At 43.8% G+C, this 19,119-nt stretch overlaps 1 protein-coding gene across 2 annotated transcripts in view; it reads left to right on the top strand.

The window, feature by feature from the left end:
• The first annotated feature begins 274 nt into the window (after positions 1-274).
• LOC137647169 (upstream stimulatory factor 1-like) overlaps positions 275-19,119 on the top strand; it is a 30,248-nt gene continuing 11,403 nt past the window's right edge. The window contains exons 1-4 of one of the 2 annotated variants that reach the window (XM_068380451.1): positions 275-393; positions 1,733-1,825; positions 6,108-6,262; positions 9,450-9,653. In XM_068380451.1, coding sequence (XP_068236552.1) covers positions 347-393; positions 1,733-1,825; positions 6,108-6,262; positions 9,450-9,653 — 499 coding nt within the window. In that variant the 5' untranslated portion in view covers positions 275-346. Of the gene's footprint in view, positions 394-1,732; positions 1,826-3,036; positions 3,189-6,107; positions 6,263-9,449; positions 9,654-19,119 lie in introns of those variants that run through there. The other variant, XM_068380452.1, reaches the window with a different exon arrangement.

Here is a 19,119-nt window from a genome sequence, read left to right as displayed (position 1 = left end):
ATTTATTCTAAAATCCAATTTCTTAGCATCTTTTTGTTCTACACTTACTAACATGTGAAGAATCGATTATTATTATTATTATTATTATTATTATTATTATTATTATTATTATTATTATTATTATTATTATTATTCATTGACTTGTGTATGGTATTGCCAAAATGCCACAAAACGCAAGAGAGGGAGACCAAATTCAAATAGGTAGTTAGTGTTTAATGGTTGTTATGTAGCGAGTTATTAAGACTAGACTTTTCTCGATAGTTAAAGACGTTAGCGAAAACATTGAGCCGGGTTTTTAAACTTTTTAATTCTGACTGCAGCAGTAAGAGGTTAATATTATTTTTTAATGCTGGATTTATCTAACGGCCTTGGAAGTGTTTTATTATTTTATCAGTGAGTATTAATTCATCTTTTCTTGGTGTGTTTGTTAATAATAGACTTAGTTTATTAGTTTTAAATGTTAGAGGAGCATAGTTGAGACTAGTGCAAGTCCATTTGTAAGATAGACAATTTGTATTGCAGAGAATATTTGCCAAAAAGGAAGATTTAATTTGTATGGAGTTTATTTTTACATCATGACACCCTTTGGTACATTTATATATTACTTCCTGGTGTAGCTTAGGCCTACGTGTATAGAACCACCAAATGGAATTTTCCAAATTTTCTCTTGGACTTTAAAGAGTTGATCTGTTGAGTGAAAGCTAAAATGGAGTCACTGAAAATTGGTGCAAGAGTGAGAGAGATTAATGTAAGATTGGAAAGACCCAGGATAGAGATGTGGAAATAACTCATGTAAGTATAATGATTAAATGCAGTATGTGATCACAGGAGGAGAGAATATGTAAATAACATAAAAAAACTGTTTGTGTGTGTGTGTGTGTGTGTGTGTGTGTTTGTGTGTGTGTGCAGAAGGTTAGGTTAAGATCAAGGTATAGTAATGTAGTAGAAGACTGTTGAGCCAACTTCTCTATACGGAAGTGAAGTGTTGAAACTAAATTAGAAAGAAGAAAAGGCAGAAATTGCCGAGATATTTGGAGGAGGTTAAAAGATTATTGTTGGAGAGAAGATGGTTAATATTATTTTAGGACTATTGTTGGTGACGTGAAAAGAATTACAATGATAGATTGATGAATAAATTGTATAATTCATAAGTGTTCTGGGAAAGTAGGAGAGGAAGACTTGAAATAGTTGGAAATAGGGGAAGAGAGAATAGTATCTAGTGCCTTGATATTCAAGAAACACAAGTATTCGAGAGAGAGAGAGAGAGAGAGAGAGAGAGAGAGAGAGAGAGAGAGAGAGAGAGAGAGAGAGAGAGAGAGTACCGCACACTATAGGGTTACTCTCGTACTTCTTGGTCTGAATAATAATCAGTTCATTTCTATAGGCCAGCTTCTGTTTTAGAATAGCCTGCAATTTAGTCTTCAATATATTTCTAGTTAAATCTGCTCTGTTTTGTCATTCTCTATACAAAAATCTCTCATTTTCTAATAAATCTAACATCGATATTTGAAAAAAAAAAAAACCTTTTCGTAGCTTATCTGACGCAAAAATTTACAAGGACCGATTTTTGTTTTAATATGCAGTATATGGTGTTCGTTTTACGTAGGTCCTACTGTTAAAAATTCCAAAAGGTCCATGATTCTTTGTACGCATTTTTTTCTAACTATTTACCCTATCTTTCTGTTAAAAAAAAAAGGAACACGGATATCCAAAACACTGTTTTCTGTTTCAGACCACCGTGGTTTTATTTCGACATAATGAACAGTTTGAGCAAATACATAGATTTCTTTGTAAAGTCATCTCTACGTGGTACAGAACCTCACGGGTGAGTATAGTCTGTGTAGAAGGTTTGTTCTGATTTTCTTCATGTATTATGGTATCTTTTATTTGATTTCAAATGCTGAGCAAGACCCAGGATCTATTATGTGAAATCTACTGAAAGGCAACGAATGTCAGCATATGGAGGTATTTGTTTTGTGGTTTAATTTTAAATGCTACGAGAAAGAGCCGGGGCTTTATTAACCCAGGGTTTTATTATATAAAAGATACTCAAAGAAAATATGCTGTCAGACACTGAATAAAAGAATGGTTGAGCCACATGCCCTAATGGAGTTTCGCTACAGTTGAGCGACCTAGTTCAAAGGTATTTTTTATTTCTATTTTAAAAGCTATGAGCAAGAACCATGAGTTTATAAACTCAGGGTTTTATTATATAGAAAATACCCATACAATGTGCACAATCAGACAACGAATAAAGAAATTACCTACATAAACTATTCAAGTTTCGCTACAGTTGAGCGACTGAGCACAGGGGTATTTTGTTTTGCGGTTAATTTTAAATACTGTGTGCAATACCCAGGATTTTTTTAACAACTTAGGGTTTTATTATATAATAGATATTCTTATAATGTGTATAGTTAGATATTGGATAAGGAAATGACATAAATATAAAGTAATCAAGTATCGCTACACTCGAGCGACCTAGCAATCAAAACTCTCTCAGGTAGCTTGAAGAAGGCTCAATACCGAGGATTTTATTAAATGAGGGTTTTATTACATAATAGATATTCATATAATGTGTATAGTTAGATATTGGATAAGGAAATGACATAAATATAAAGTAATCAAGTCTCGCTACACTCGAGTGACCTAGCAAACAGGACTCGCTCAGGTAACTCGAAGAAGGCTCAATACCGAGGATTTTATTAAATGAGGGTTTTATTACATAATAGATATTCATATAATGTGCACAGTCAGACATTGGCCAAGGAAATTACATAAATATAAAGTAATTAGGTTTCGCTACACTCGAGTGACCTAGCAAATACGACTCGTTCAGGTAGCTTGAAGAAGGCACTGACGCTGGCAAAAACTGCAAGAGCCATTAAGTAATGGTTTTATTACATAATAGATACCCATGCAATGTGGACAGTCAGATATTAGCTAAGGAAATTACATGAATATAAAGTAATCAAGTTTCGCTACACTCGAGCGACCTAGCAAACAGGACTCGCTCAGGTAACTCGAAGAAAGCGCTGACGTTGGCAAAGCTGCAAGAGCCATTTCCGAGGGAGGTCTGGCACATCACATGACCTTCTGTGGCAGGTCCCGTGACCAAACAAACGCTCGCCCGCCACCCACAAACTCCTCTCGCCCATGGACATGATAGAAACCGTCCTCGACAGCAGGTGAGTACTCACCTGAGGCTGGTGATTGCTCCTCCAGGAGGAATTGGAGGCGGAGGTGTTCCTCCCGACGGGGGGAACGTCAAGAGGTAAACATTGCTCCTGACGCAGAGCTTAAAAAGAACGATCCTTAGTAGGAGTTATTTTCGGGAAATGTGTCCTTTTCTTAGTTGTGGTTTAGTAGGATGTTATTAGTCTTGAATAATGATGATGCTATTTAGGTCAAGATCTCTCTTATCTCTTTCATCTATGCCGACGGTGGCGTAGCCTTGTCTAGAGCTAAACTGACGTCATGGATAAGGCTTCGTACCCTAGAGGTATAAACGGGTATAAATCGCTGCTAAACTTTGACTGTGATAAACAAATGTAACTTTTAGAATTTATCCACTATGGGAAATTAACCCTTTCTTTGTAATATCACTCGCAGAAATATTATACAGTAGGAAGCTGGCGAAGGGAACTTCCATCAGGACGAGTAACGAATGAAATATTGAAACCTTTGTAATATATTGGGACAGACTAAAAAATTTCAAAAGTTGTGACTGAAAAACAACACTTAAAGGGAAACAAACACGAGCATCAACTAACTTAAGGTTCTCCACCTAGTGTAAGCTTGGAGCTTTGTCCTTGCCTACCAGAGGACTGCGACCCACCCCTAAGATGGCCATATCCGTAGCCTACCCTAAGACCAAGTCACAACCCTGTGTTTCTTGCCCACGTATTTCACTTATGGCATGGTAGCTCTATATCATATTTCGAAGCCTTTGCATAATAGCGGCCAGTTCCTCCCTCATGCATAGAAAATGGGAATTTTTGAGCATTTGTATATCAGCGGCCAGTTCTTTGGAGCCTTTGTATGTCAGCGGCCAGTTCCTCCTTTGTGGATTAAAAATGGACGTCAACTAACCTACTTTCCCCCCTAACCTAACCTACAAGCCGTGTCCTTACCTATTTACTTAATGGGGGGCTAACACCTCGCTGCGACCCCCCTTACACTACCGTATTCTAAGTTAGCCCTAATCATACATGCAGGTGGCCGCTATCATACATACAACCCAGTTCTTTCAACAAGCATGAAATACAGCCGTGTCGTTACCTACTTACCTAACGGGTGGGGCTAATGCCCCATTGCAACCCCCTTACACTGCTGTATTCTTAGTCAGTCGTCGTCATACATACAGGTGGCCGCTATGATACATACACCCCAGAATTTTCTTCACATTTTATTGTCGTTCGTTAGACATGGGCGCCGTACTACAAAAACTGTCTGTTCTACAAAACCTCTACACAAGAACACCACCTAACCTAACCCACAAGCCATGGCCTTACCTACTTACCAATTCGGTGGGTTAACACCCCTTGCGACTCCCCTAAAGAAAATATATGGTTCAAGTATGTGGCTGGAAATTAAAGAATCATACTTGCCTATAATTTATATCGCGTTCCGCAGATGGTTTTTGGTCTGCCATGGCTCGCTTTGTTAACAAAAATAAACGTAACGTCACTGCTTCTCTGTTCTGGCAGGGGTATGTGGATGACTTGCACAAGCCAATCACGTGGGTCATTATTTAAAGAATTTTTTCGCCTTTCAAATGAGCAACAATAGCTATATGCTGTACTGTACTTAACGGAGAACGGCTACATTATCTATTACCAAAATAGATGAAAATACTTAAATTTTAAATAGATTGTATGTACTACTATCTGATGATGGTAGTCATGTTTGAACTGAAAGGAAGGGTAGGAAAAAAAAGTTGTTGTAGAACAATATTCTCGAACTTGTACGTTAATATTTGGAAGCTCTTAATTAGTTGAAAAATCCTAGTAATGATACATCGTCATCATCATCTCCTCCTACGCCTATTGCCGCAAAGGACCTCGATTTAATTTCACCCGTCTTCTCTATCTCGAGCTTTTAGTTTGATACTTCTCCATTCATCATCTCCGACTTCACGTTTCATAGTCCATAGCCATGTAGGCTTGAGTCTTCCAACTCATCTAGTACCCTGATAATGATTGTTATTCAATAAACAAAATAGTCCCCATGAATCATAGAGAAAAATGCCTTAATAGTCAGAACTCTTCCATTTCCTATAGCAAGTTCCAGTTTCCTTAGAAATTAATTTATCATGTATTAACCCAATTAGATCATTTTTGCCCGGGAACTCTTACTTTTTAAGTTTTAAAAACTTTGACTTGTTAGATGTTGCCGCTGGAAAAAACTAATTTTGAAATGGAAATGGATATAACCTAACCTTACACTTTCCACTTAACCTAACCTAACACCCACTTCCTTACATACCATAAGGTTGACCTTATCTCTATTGTTTTTGTAATCTGCTTCCTTTCTGAAACATGTTTTGTTCCTTCAAGATATAAACCTTCGTCTTATACTATAGAAGATAGTAAACAACAACGCTCCCTTGCCCTGGGCTTGTTCAAGTGTTAATATGCCGCTACTCTTACTCTACGAACTCCCGATAAACCACTAGAAAAGAGTTGGAGTTAAGAGTTCTGGGAGAACAGTACTTGAATTCACCTGGTTAGAATTTTTATTTAGACCATCTTAATCTTATGGATCTAGTTCCTTCCTTACAATTTTTTTTTAATTTGCTCCATTTTCACAAAGTTAATTGAGTATTTTTTTTTTAATGTTAACCTAACGGTGAAGGATTATTAAGTTTATGGACAAGGTAATTCAATTCAGGTTAGGCAGGGATATTTTAAGTGTATTATCAAGCTGTATTAAAAATGTTCGGATTTTTAATTTAGCGTACAACTTTTTATGCTTAGAAGTGTCCTTTTGTAAAGTATTTGAAATTTTGATGTTAGATTTTGCCACCAAAGTTATTAACAGCATTTTATTCCACCTATTATATTAACATGATATTTTGCTGACTTCATTATTCAATTTTTTTACAGTGGGGACAAGGATTGTGAAATTGAGATAGAGGACGACAAGGTGGCACTCAGCCAGCGATTAGCAATTGTAGAGAACGATACTTCTGGCAGAGACTGCCCATCCCCTATTCTAACACAGGCTGGGTTTGCGCTTAAGCCTGAGAGTGAACACACGGGTAAGTTTATTACGTTAATGCCCTCCTTTAGTTGCGATGTAATGATTGTCAGGAAATTTTGACCAATATCCATATTTCTATGTTTCAGGCACTAGATTTTCTCAAGAAAAAGTAAAAATGAGTGATTCTCTCTAGATTTAAATAACTCGCCTTTGAGATGACACTCGCTTAAATCAAGATGTCGGTAATGTGACAATGCTCGGATATATTTCATCATCATCATCATCTCCTTCTACGCCTATTGACACAAAGGGTCTCTTGTTAGATTTCGCCAGTCGTTTCTTTCTTGAGTTTTTAATTCAATATTTCTCCATTCATGATCTCATACTTCCTGCTTCATAGTCCTCAGCCATGTAGGCTTCGATCTTCTAACTCTTCTAGCACCTTGTGGAGCCCAGCTGATATATTTACATTCTCATTTTGTTTTTTGCCATGAGTTGATAAACTATTTAATCAGCTTTCAGTTCTAGAATTTTAAGGGATTGTTTTACGGTCAAGTATTTACTGATGTTTGGTGTTTTGATCATATCTTGTTTGTAGTCATATTAAGAATTTTAGCAGCTTTGAACTTATCCTTGCAAGATCCAGCTGTAAAGGCAAAAATGTGACCCTCATTTTTAATGTGTTAATATGGAGTGAAGCTTGTATGTAGAGAATAGGTGTGAACAAGCTGTTTTTTTTTAGGTGAGTTTTGAGCTTTTAATAAACAAAGAGTAAAGAGAGAAGAATGATGTTTCTGAAAGAACTAGGTAATTTTGTCTTGACAACCATTTGGTTTCTAAGGTTATAATCACATATCCTAACCCTCTTCACCCATACCAATTTCCATCATGGAATCCCCAGAGGTTCAAGCTGATATAGATATTGATAATATCTTGAAGCAGTAGGGATTCATCTAGTGCTGCTTGTACGAACCAAAAAAAGCTCTTTGGTGAACGAGGATGGTGATTTTCAGCCATTTGGCAAGCATCAGCCTGAACTTTGTCGACGGCTAGAGTGAAGTCTGAAACCAGAGAATCAGAGGTGAAGGAAGAATCCTTGGCATCATGTTGGTCAGGAAAATCTACATCCTTGAAATCCGTAGTAAAAACAGTCGCCATCCTCTGTTACCTTGTCATTGTTAAATCCTGATAACAAAGGACTCGGGAGTGGAATATATGGATTTTAAAGAGAAGCTTAAAGTAATTACTCTCCAAAAGCAAAACAAAAAAGGAGAGCGATAACATTTAGACTTCTGTCGACCATGGAACTTCTCCCACTGGGAGGGTGACTACTCCCTACACACGACACAAAGGAACTCCGATAAGCATCTCTGTCTGTGGCATGTAGTACATAACAGATGAGGATCTGTGTCAAGGCGGCTTATGAAGGTCCCACAAGGGTGTCCCTTGGTACTAGGACACGTTCACATAACGCTCGCTTGTTAGGGTGAGCATTGCTTCTACCTTCCTTAATCCTGATGTATTGTAAGAGGAACAGACTGGCCCTGAGGTAATTTTGCTCCCTCTTCCAGGTGAAGTATATGTTCTCATCCTTTCACCAGTATTTTAGGGGTTGGTAAAACAGATATGAGGCCGGTATGAAGGTTTTCTCCTTGAATTGGAAGCAGAAAAGCGGTCTTGGCCGAGATGCAACACTGATTCTATATGCCAGGCAAAGGTGAGATGTTTTGCACACCTTCCCAGTTCCTGCCATGAATAGGAGGAAGGTCCCTCTCAAGAGTAGCTATCCTGTCAGGAGTGAGCAGTGGTTCTCTCCCGCTGATTAATTCCCTCAGGGTTCATCAAGTTGAGTGTGAGCCTGGTGTGACAGTTACTGTTGTAGCACAGGTTGTAGGTGAGCAGTCCCTCATGCACCAGTCGTCATTGCCATAGGCCAGGTAAGGGTAGGGTATACCCCAGGAATCGGTCAGCCTTGCTGTGAGCCCGGTATGGTAGATACTTCTGACATATGGTAATGATATTATTACTAGCTAAGCTAAAACCCTAATTGGAAAACCAGGATGCTATAAGCCGAGGAGCTCCTACAGGGAAAAAAATAGCTCTGAGGAAATATATAAACTATAAGAGAAGTAATGAACAAATAAAATAAAATATATTAGGAACAGTAACATTAAAACAGATCTTTTATATATAGACTATAAAAAGAGAATTATGTCATTCTGTTCAACATAAAAGCCTTTGCTGCAAGTTTGAACCTTAGAAGTTCCACTGATTCAACTACAGTACCTCATAAGGAAGATCATTCCAAAGCTGGAATAAAACTTCTAGAATACTGTGTAGTATTGAGCCATTCATGATGAAGGCATGACTATTAGAATTAACTGCCTACCTAGTTGTTCCTCTCTCAAGGGGATGCTGCATTTACATCCATTACACGGTCTAATTTCTGATGCTTGTGAGTCACATGATTGGGCACCCTTGTTGCAGACATTTACCAAGAAGCAACTCCTCCATCCTCCTGGCAAGGGGTAGTATACGTAGGTGTCTTGCAGGACATTTCTCATGATGCTCGTGGCTTGACGTTGCTGATGTTTCTACCCAGTTAGGAAGGTAGGTTTTCCAGGTCGTAGTACTAGTTTCCTTTTAAGTCAGTACTAGCTGAGGCCCTAACAGCTTCTACATCCCTAAGGAGGTTTTTTGGAGTCACCTTCCTTGCGCTCATACAGAATGAGGTTGAAAAAGCCTTCCTGATTGGTTCTAGGGGTCTGCTGCCAATAAGCAAATATCCCTATTATGAAGGACAAAATATTTGTATACGCATAGGAACAAATAACTAAATACTGTATAAAAGTAATTTTTTGTTATCTGTACTCACTTGAGTCCTGTGAATTAAATTTCCCACCTCATCCATCCCTCTCATCCCTAGAACTACGAAAAGTGGCTATTCCTTACCTCCCCCTCGCACAACAACTTATCAACCAGCTACCTTGTTCACGATTTAATGACTGTTCTAGGGCTGCTGAAAAAAATATCCCTTTAAAAGACTTAAGTTTGTGTAGGTAGGAAAAATACATATTACTGTACTTTAAAAATGTTATATGGAGTGCTTGAAATAAATATACCCTTAGAATAATTTTCTAGATTACATGAAACCCTATTTTGGAATATTAAGAAAGCTGCAAAAAGAAAAGCATAGACAAGACTATACTAAGATTTTCATAATTTAAAAATTTATTTTCTTTCAGGCTCATTATCGTATAGAGTCGTGGAGTTCGGGTCTGACTCGAGTGTAGACGCACTGCCCCAAGAAGGAGTGCAAGGTTCAGTGCCAAGTATTTTGACAACAACACAAATGAACGGTTCCCCTGGCGAACCTGAAACTCGCTTGGCTCTAATAACGTCGAGTGATATGCCAGCTGATGGAAACAGTGCTGTCGTAGTTTCTGGTGGTAAGTCTTCTTTGTTGTGTATGAAATTATTTCTGTGATGGTAAATGTATATATATTCTATGTAAATTGCCAATTGTCTGCATGAGGTGCTGTACAGTATAGCAATGCCCCTGTATACGAAGCTTCGATGAACGAATTTTGGGGGATGCAAATAAAAGCTTCGATGTACAGTCTTGAAAATTTTAAGTTATGAATATTTTGATTAATAATTTGTAGCTTTATAATTTGATTTTAAAGTAATAGATAATATAAAAGTATCATTATTAATGTTATAGATGTTAAACGTGCACAGCCACACTATAAACTGAACAAAAATAGCTATTTTATTACAACAATCGAATCTAATAACAGCTTTTACGCTTATAATAATTCAATCATTGAACAATGGTAAATACAGTAATTGCTGTAATTATTTTAACAAAGTAGAATAATATATTTTTACTTTATAGCACTTTTGGTAAATTGTAATAGATAGAGTTGCAATAGTCAATCCTGGTAATAACACGGTTTATCACAAGTTTCTATACAGAATTTTCGTCTAGGTACTTTTTTTATAAACGCAATACTTCTTAGATGATAACCAGCAGTTTTTATTACATTATTTATTTGGGTATTTAGAGATAGGTTGCAGTCAAGAAATACACCTAGATCTCGAACTCTACTAGATAGCGGCACCGAGTCATTGTTTATGTTCATTTGAATATCACCTAAGTTTCTCACGCTGTTTCTCTTGCCCACCACCACGAATTCTGTTTTGTTCTCATTTGATTTTAGTTGTTTATATGTCATCCATTCTCTAACACTATCAAGGATTCGGTTTAGAGTTTCAGTAGGGTCATCTATATCTTTTATGGAGAAGTAAAATTGTGTGTCATCTGCAAATAGTTTAAACTTCCTTTGTAGTATTTTTGATAGACCAATAGTATAGATGCAGAATAAGATTGGGCCAAGTACATTCCCCTGGGGTACCCCTCTGTTTAAGGGTTCATATGATGAATAGAGTTTCCAATTTGTACACAGTAATTTCTACCAACTAAGCAGTCTTTTAGGTGTTCGAAGGCTTGATCTTCAACACCGATGGACTGTAGATCTTTTAGTAGCAGTTCATGTACCACTGTATCAAAAGCAACACTGAGATCGAGCAGAATTAAGATTCCATATTTTATTTTTCATCCATTATTTCTAGCATATCATTTACAACAGAGCAGATGGCTGTCTCTGTAGATTATAGTTTTCTGTAAGCAGATTGGTTGTCAGGCAAAGCTTCTATTACTTCTAAGTGGCTGACTAGTTGTTCAAGAATTACATAATATTTCAAATGTATAAGTTCATATCAAATACAATTGTTTGTCATCATAGAGTTCATAAGTTCATATCAAATACAATTGTTTGTTTGTCATCATTGAGTAAATACTCTATAGCCCCACCGTATGTGGAACACTTGAATGACCAGCTTTGATATAAACAAGTTTTTGTAACGGTCTGTGGGCAAAAGTTTCGTTATGTAATTACATTTGTTTTGTAGACAAGTACTCTATGAACAAGACTGCCTTGTGATGTGCAGAAATTTCTTAAATTACAGTAATACGATTTCAATGTTTGATATGAGCTGAGATGTGTTTATAAACAATATGATTTTTACATTATCAACCTTTTATGTGTACAATCAGTTTTTAAACTTGGCATGTATATAAAAATATCGGGCATGAGTCCAGGTAACAGTATTTCATTTATTTTCTTAGAGGAGGGGACAGATGGAAGCTGTAAGGTATATTGTAGAAGGTTTTTAAGAAGGAAAGTTAAAATTGACATTGTTAAGGTAATAAACTTCATGTACGGGTATGGTATTATACCAGCAGGAAAGACCAGTTAAAAAGTATAGAGTGGCAGCCTTATCAGATGGCTGCACTATCAGGTAGGGTTATTGCATTCTCAGTGGCCGTTCCGCAATGTAATAATCTCTTCTCAGTGTGCCAAACTGGAAATCTCCACAAACAGGGTGTCATTGATCTAGACAGTCATAACCACAGCGACAACAGCTCGTAGGTGGTACATCGCATGAATTTAAGAAATGATGCGGACGCCCTTCTCGGCTTTGCATGAGACCAGTTAAATCGTTTTAGCGTATTTCTAGTTTTCATTCATTTTTAAATTATCAATTTGTATTAATTTCTAATTGTTCCGTAACTGAAATACAAACCACGCTATTTACATGGGGTAATGAGTTCGGCGTAGCTGAAATGACGAGCCATAAGAATTTTAACGAGGGTTTACTACACCTCCGCTAGTTAGCGGGGGGGGGGGTAGGGAGGGGTAGCTTGCTACCCCTCCCCCCTCACACGCACAGTGAGTGCTTCACTTTACTTTTGGCTCAGAGAGACGACAGACCTGTTTGCGCTCTCCTCCGTTTTTGACTGCCATAATCTGTTTTGCTTTTTCTTTCATTGTGTATTTGAAGTTGGCCTCTATTCTTTCATCATGCGTACATGGCCTGGACAAGCCGGCCGCCCTTGTGGTACCTTTATGTCGGCCTTGGACACCGATCCTCATTCCTTATGCCCTCAGTGTAGGGGCCAACGGTGTGATAGGTCTTAACGTATGTATCGAGTGTAGGGAGTGGTCTACCTCCCAGTGGGAGAGGTTTGCCCGGCGATGCAAGAAGAAGGCTAAAAGGGATATTTCTCCTTCAGAGGCTTCTTTGAAGAGAGAAAATCCCAAGACTTCTTCCGTAGCCCTTTCCTCCTCCGAAGCTCCCACTCGAGCGGTCTCTCCCGAGAGGCCGGCGAGTGGTAGCGTAGACCGTATTGCTGTTGACCGATCCCGGGGTGCGGGAGAGGTAGTTGCCTCCCATAGCGAGGCAGCTGCCCCTCCTCCCCCGGAGGAGGATTTAAATATTGATTTTCCTGTTAATAATAATTATTTATTACAGCTTTGGGCTTCCTTGGGGCTTCAGGGTTCACCCTCCAGGGAAGCCCTGTTTGACATGATCAAACTGGGTGCGGCTGTTAAACAATCGCCGACGACCACAGGGATAGATCCTCTGTCGGTCGTTGACGTTGTTGTAACAAAGGCATCGAGTGGTTCTGCTCAAACTCCTGTGCCTGTTGTTGCTGAGGTAGCTGAAGGCTTAGGTTCCCCCTCCGAACATCCTTCGAGGGAGGAACTAAGTCCTACGGTCTCTTCTGCCGGTGATTCTCCCCCCCGGGGGAGTTCACTAATAGAGACTCCTCTGCGGAGGCCCTACGAAGGTCAGAGTTCTGATCCAACGGCCCCTCGTGGGCGTATAAGGCGGAAGGCTCGTCCTCCCCTTCGCCGTAGAGGCCTTCCTTCTTCTCACAAGGGAGTTAGGAGGCCCCTCTTCGGCTCGTCATCCCCGCAGTCCTCTGCAGAGGAGACAACTCGCCGATCACCGTCCCTGCCAGCTACCACCTTAGACCTCTCCAGTTCGCAATCCCCGTCGGAGGATGGTCGTCCTTCGGGACTTTGTATCCAGTCACCCTCCAGACATGCTGTCCTGCCATCTCCTTTCAAGGAGGATGCGCGCTATGTGCCATCTAAACCTGTCATTGCGCTGGCACCTATCCCTTCGGGGCAAAAGGGCAATGAGCGCAAAACTGCGCATCATACCCTTGCGCGCCAGGTTATACCTGCGCGCCCTCCTGCTGTTGCCGCTGATCCTGATTTAGCGCCACGGCGCTCACCTGCGCGCGCGCAAATGTTCCAGTTACAAGCCAGGGTTCCCCTGCGCGCCCACAACCATCGGGGCGCCCGCGCCCATCAGCTGTTCCTGAGATAGCGCACCTGCGCACACGCGCTCACCTGCCCACACGCGCCCGGCAGTTCCTGACAAACGCGCTGTCCAAGAAGCACCTAAGTTAGCACATAGGCGCTCACAGGTGTCTCTAGACCCCCAACACTCTTATACTACTAAGGGTGATGCGCGCCAATCTCGCGCTTTTCCGGTTACAGCGCAAACGCGCTCGCCAACGCACCAGCGCGCTTCTACATCACAGCGCGCAGTCCAGGAGGTTACCAAGATAGCACACGGGCACTCACGGGTTCCCCTGGACTCTCTGCTAACGGCGCGCAATATAAAAACTGCGCACAATGTTCCAGTAGCGCGCGAGGTTCCAGCTGCGCGCCCAGTTCCAGTTGCGCACGACACACGCCCATCCCAACAGCGCACACCTACATGGTCAGTTCCTGCTGCGTGCCCGGCTATCTCACGATCGCCTAAGGCAACTGCACAACCTGCGCACCTCTCGCCTGCGCGCGAACTCTCCCTCGCGCTAACTCTCCCTCGCGCTAACACCAGGCGGCGCAATCGCGCCCATGCCCGGTCGTGACTGACACGCGCCAGCATGCTACCGCGCACTCGCGCTCATCAGTAGCCCATCTGCCCACTGCGCGCCCTCGCATCCAGCCTTCTACCCCTCCTCATAAGATAGCTCCTGTGTGCCAAATGCCCTCGCCATCTCCTACGCGCACCCACGCGCCCGCACCCTCAACCTCGCACGTGCGCGAATATCCTTCTACGCATGATTCATTTACGCACGATCCAGAGCAGGGCTTTTCACGCGACCACCAGCGTGATCGGCGCAGCGATCCCCAACGCGATCACGCCCGAGTTACATCAGGGGTACAGGCGGGCAGGTCAACATTGCGCTCCCCTCCCCGCAAGCGCAGAACAGCGCGCTCGCCGGAGGAGGGGAGGTTTCCGGACAGGTCTAAGGATCTATCTTTCTTCCTTCATTGCAGATTCTCAACAGGCGAACCCTCATGTGTCGACTCCTCCAAGGGATCGAACGATCCCCTTCCCTCCTGAGGGAGTATCTGACAGCGCGACTGTCAGCCAGCAGCTCTGGTTTGGTACCATTGTCAGAGCGCTTATGCAGGCAATGAAGCCTGTGCTTTCTGACTTGGGTCACAAATCAGTGGCAACTTCCTCCCCCCTGAAGAGGAAGAGAGGAGTCCCAGACGTGGTAACTTCTCCAAGGACTATCCTGTCTCCTCGCAAGTCCTTACGTAAGGCTCCTACCCCACCTCGGACTTTCTCTCCCTTCTCTGTGGATGAGTATTACCCATCCTCAGGAGAGCCGGAAGATCCGGTCCGTTCCCCCATCGCACCAATGGGGGAAACTCCGCCGCTTCCTGAGAAGTCTCCTCGTATAGAGGTGGCGAAGGCCTTACATCCTTCATTGCTGGAGTCCTGCATCCCTCCTAGTAGGGAGCCGAAGGACTCGAAGACTGTTCCCAAGTCTTCCGCAAGGACCCGACAGGAACCAGATAGACCTTTGGAGAACCTCCGCGAGTCTCCCCAGGAAGAGCCTCTGGGGACGGGAGACTTCGCTGCCAGTCCGTCAGGAGGAGAGCACCAGGAATCAGAACATGTGTTCTGGCAAGTCCTGACCCTCATGAGGATCCCAGACCCAGAGATTCCTCCTCGTGAAGGGAAGGATACGGTCCTGGACCAAATCTACGGCACCCAGAAACCCTCTAGGGCCAGTGCAGCTTTGCCCTGGTCTCAGGGGATGAAGAGTGCCAGAGGCAAGGTCGAGGGCCAGCTCTCTGAGCTTGCCTCCTCCAATAGATCCAGTGCCGGTAACAAGCTCCTCCCTCCTCCTCGAGTACATCAGAGGAGGTACTTTGAAATCCTAGAGGAGACTTGTTTGAGTCTTCCAGTACACCATTCGGTGGAAGAACTCACTGGGGGAGTCCCTCTTGAGAGACTCTCCAACCGGCAAGTGTCCTATTCCGCAACTGAGATCCTAAGCCAGGAGAAAGTTGCGAAGTGTGCCATGCAGGCAACTTCGTGGCTGGACATCTGGCTGGGATCTCTGGGCATCCTGGTACGTTCTGAGGACCTGCCCAAAGAAAGTATCAGGAAGGCACTGGAGACATTCTTACTCTCAGGCACGCGAACCATCGAGTTTCTGGCCCATCAAGTCTCGAGCTTATGGGCCAACACGATTCTCAAGCGTCTGGACGCAGTCGCTGAGAGGTTCCACCAGAAGGTTCCCAGTTCTGATGTTAGCAGGCTCAGACACACTTCCGTTCTCGGTAAGAGCTTGTTTGAGCCAAAGGACGTGGAACTAGCCTCTGAGAGGTGGAGGAAATCCAATCAGGATTCCCTTATCCACAAGGCCCTGACATCGAGGCCTTACAAACCTCCTGTAGCTCAGCAACCCCGTCCAGCTAAGGACACTAGGAAGACAACGACAGCGAAGCAGAAGGTGTCTAAGCCCTTTCCTGCCAAGGGCAGAAGGGGCAAGAAGTCCTCCAGGGGAGGAGGCAAATATCCCAGAGGGAACAGCCGAGGCCGTAAACGCTAGGATTGGCAGTCCCCCTGCATTCCACCAGTGGGGGGGATGCCTACAAAGTTGCGCGACAAGGGGGCAGATACCTGGACGATTTCCGTAATCGGTCAGGGATATCGCGTCCCATTCATCTCATGCCCACCTCCCATGACAGTGAATCCAGTGTCATTGAGCTCCCTTACCATGGGATTGGTAAAGGGACAGGCCCTCCAGGCAGAAGTCCAGACCATGTTGAAGAAGGACGCTCTCCAAGAGGTTGTGGACGGGTCCCCAGGCTTCTACAGTCAACTCTTTCTTGTGAGAAAGGCGTCTGGAGGCGGGATACCAGTCATCGACCTCTCGCCACTGAACGGGTTTGTCAAACAGACTCCGTTCAGTATGGAGACGGCAGACACGGTCAGGCTTGCAGTGAGACCACAAGACTTCATGTGCACACTGGACCTGAAGGACGCGTACTTCCAGATCCCAGTCCACCCGTCTTCAAGGAAGTACTTAAGATTTTGCCTAGACGACAAGATCTACCAGTTCAAGGTGCTGTGCTTCGGTCTCTCCACAGCACCCCAAGTGTTCACCAAGGTGTTCACCCTGATTTCATCATGGGCTCACAGGATCGGCATCCGTCTCCTCCGTTATCTGGACGACTGGCTAATCCTAGCAGACTCGAAGGCAACCCTTCTTCGCCACCGAGACAAGCTTCTCGAACTTTGCCAAGATCTAGGGATCATGGTAAACCTCGAGAAGTCCTCTCTGCAGCCCTCTCAGAGACTGGTATACCTTGGCATGGTCATAGACACCAATCTCCACAAAGCCTTCCCATCAGATGACAGGATAGCAAGGCTGAGGAAGGTCGCGAGACCTTTCCTCACACAAGAAGAACTTCCAGCCCAAACGTGGTTACGTCTCCTCAGCCATCTCTCCTCCCTGGCCCGTATGGTTCCCAACAGTCGCCTCAGAATGAGATCTCTCCAGTGGCGACTCAAGTCGCGGTGGAATCAAGGACACGATTCCCCGGACACCCTGATCCCTATGGGACAACCGGAACAGACGGATTTCCAATGGTGGGTGGCAGACGAGAACCTACGAAAGGGAGTGGATCTTCTCGTCCTGCCCCCGGACTTGATGTTGTTTTCGGACGCATCAAAGAAGGGGGGGGGCACGTTCTGAACCACAGGACCTCAGGCCTGTGGTCAGAATCTGAAAAGTACCTTCACATAAACCTGCTAAAAATGAAGGCCGTGTTCCTGGCACTTCAGAAGTTCCACCAAGTCCTGGCAGGCCACTCTGTGGTAGTGATGAGCGACAACACCACAGTGGTGGCTTATATCAACAAGCAGGGAGGTACCTTTTCAGAGCAGCTATCCCATCTTGCAGTAGAGACACTGAGATGGTCCGAAGTCCACTCGATCACACTAGCAGCTCGCTTCATTCCAGGCAAAAGGAATGTGCTCGCCGACAGTCTGAGCAGAGCGACACAGATAGTGAGTACCGAGTGGTCTTTGGATCCTCAAGTAGCCAACAAAGTCCTGACTTTGTGGGGTTCCCCGACTGTGGACCTGTTCACTACAGCGCTGAACTACAAGCTCCCGCTGTACTGCTCCCCAGTCCCGGACCCCAAGGCTCTCTGGCAAGATGCCTTCCAACAACGGTGGGACAACATCGAAGTGTACGCCTTTCCCCCGTTCTGTCTGATGAGGAGAGTACTCAACAAGACCAGAATATCGGTCAACCTTTCAATGACCCTCATAGCTCCGCTATGGCATCACGCAGAATGGTTCCCGGACCTTCTTCAACTCCTTACGGAGCCCCCAAGGGAACTCCCTCCACGTCACGAGCTACTCAAACAACCACATGCCAACATCTTCCACAAAGCCGTAGCTTCGCTTCGACTTCACGCCTGGAGACTATCCAGCATCTCCTCAGAGAGAGAGGATTTTCGCAACAAGTTGTGAACAGGATGTCCAGACACCTGCGCAATTCATCCGCAGGAGTCTACCAGGCGAAGTGGCGAGTTTTCTGTGGTTGGTGTCGTGGAAGGGGTATCTCTCCACTCGATGCCACTATTCCAGCAATAGCGGAGTTCCTCGTGTATTTGCGGGAGGAAATGCGCCTTTCAGTCTCGGCAGTGAAAGGCTATCGCTCAGCCTTAAGTCTTGCCTTCAGGCTCAAAGGATTGGACATTTCTTCCTTGCTGGAACTTTCTCTTCTCATACGAAGCTATGAACTTACCTGCCCTCAGTCGGAAGTGAGACCCCCTCCTTGGAATGTGGTTCGAGTTCTCAGGTCTCTAAAGAGACCTCCCTACGAACCACTACGCCAGGCTTCAGATCGCCACCTTACTTGGAAGACGGTGTTCCTGCAAGCTTTGGCCTCGGCCAAGCGAGTCGGCGAACTACATGGTCTCTCATACGACATCGCCCATTCAAGGGGATGGGGGGAGGTAACGTTCAGGTTCGTCCCTGAGTTTGTTGCCAAGACTCAAAACCCGGGAGTGCCTTACCCTCGATTCGACTCTTTCCAGGTTTCGAGTCTCCGTTTTGTAACAGATGACCCAGACCATCTCCTACTTTGCCCAGTAAGGAGTCTGAGGTTGTATCTTAAGAGAACAGCTGCAGTTCGTCCCCAGGTTCAAGCCCTGTTCGTGAGCACTGGGAAAATGAAGAGAGGGGTCACCAGGAATACCATCTCAGCCTGGATCTGCAAGGTAATACAATTAGCCTTGAATCCTGACCCTTCTCCGTCACGTCGCCCTAGAGCGCTTGATGTCAGGGGCATAGCTACGTCCCTGGCCTTCAAGAAGAATTATTCAGTGACGCATGTCCTGCAAGGTTGGGTGTGGAAGCGTCAGACCACCTTCACAGCCCACTACCTGCAAGACGTGACCCACAGGAGGCTCGATACGTTTTCTATCGGCCCTGTGGTGGCTGCACAACAGCTGGTCTAAACCTCAAGCTCCTTAATGGACAAGTACCAGAAGGTTGAGGGCATTGTTACCCAGTTTTAGTCTACATAAATGAAAAGGTATGTCTGGCCCTTATTCTTTTCTTCCTTGGAGAAAGCAGCCTCTTGGGTTCTCTGTACAGCTGACCTCAAACCACTGCAGGTAAACCATGCTTCCTTGTGTTCCTAGTATTAAGTGTAATACTGTCATG

The sequence above is a fragment of the Palaemon carinicauda genome, chromosome 9, assembly GCF_036898095.1.
Source record: "Palaemon carinicauda isolate YSFRI2023 chromosome 9, ASM3689809v2, whole genome shotgun sequence".
Classification (NCBI taxonomy): domain Eukaryota; kingdom Metazoa; phylum Arthropoda; class Malacostraca; order Decapoda; family Palaemonidae; genus Palaemon; species Palaemon carinicauda.
This window is presented reverse-complemented; position numbering and strand designations above follow the sequence as displayed.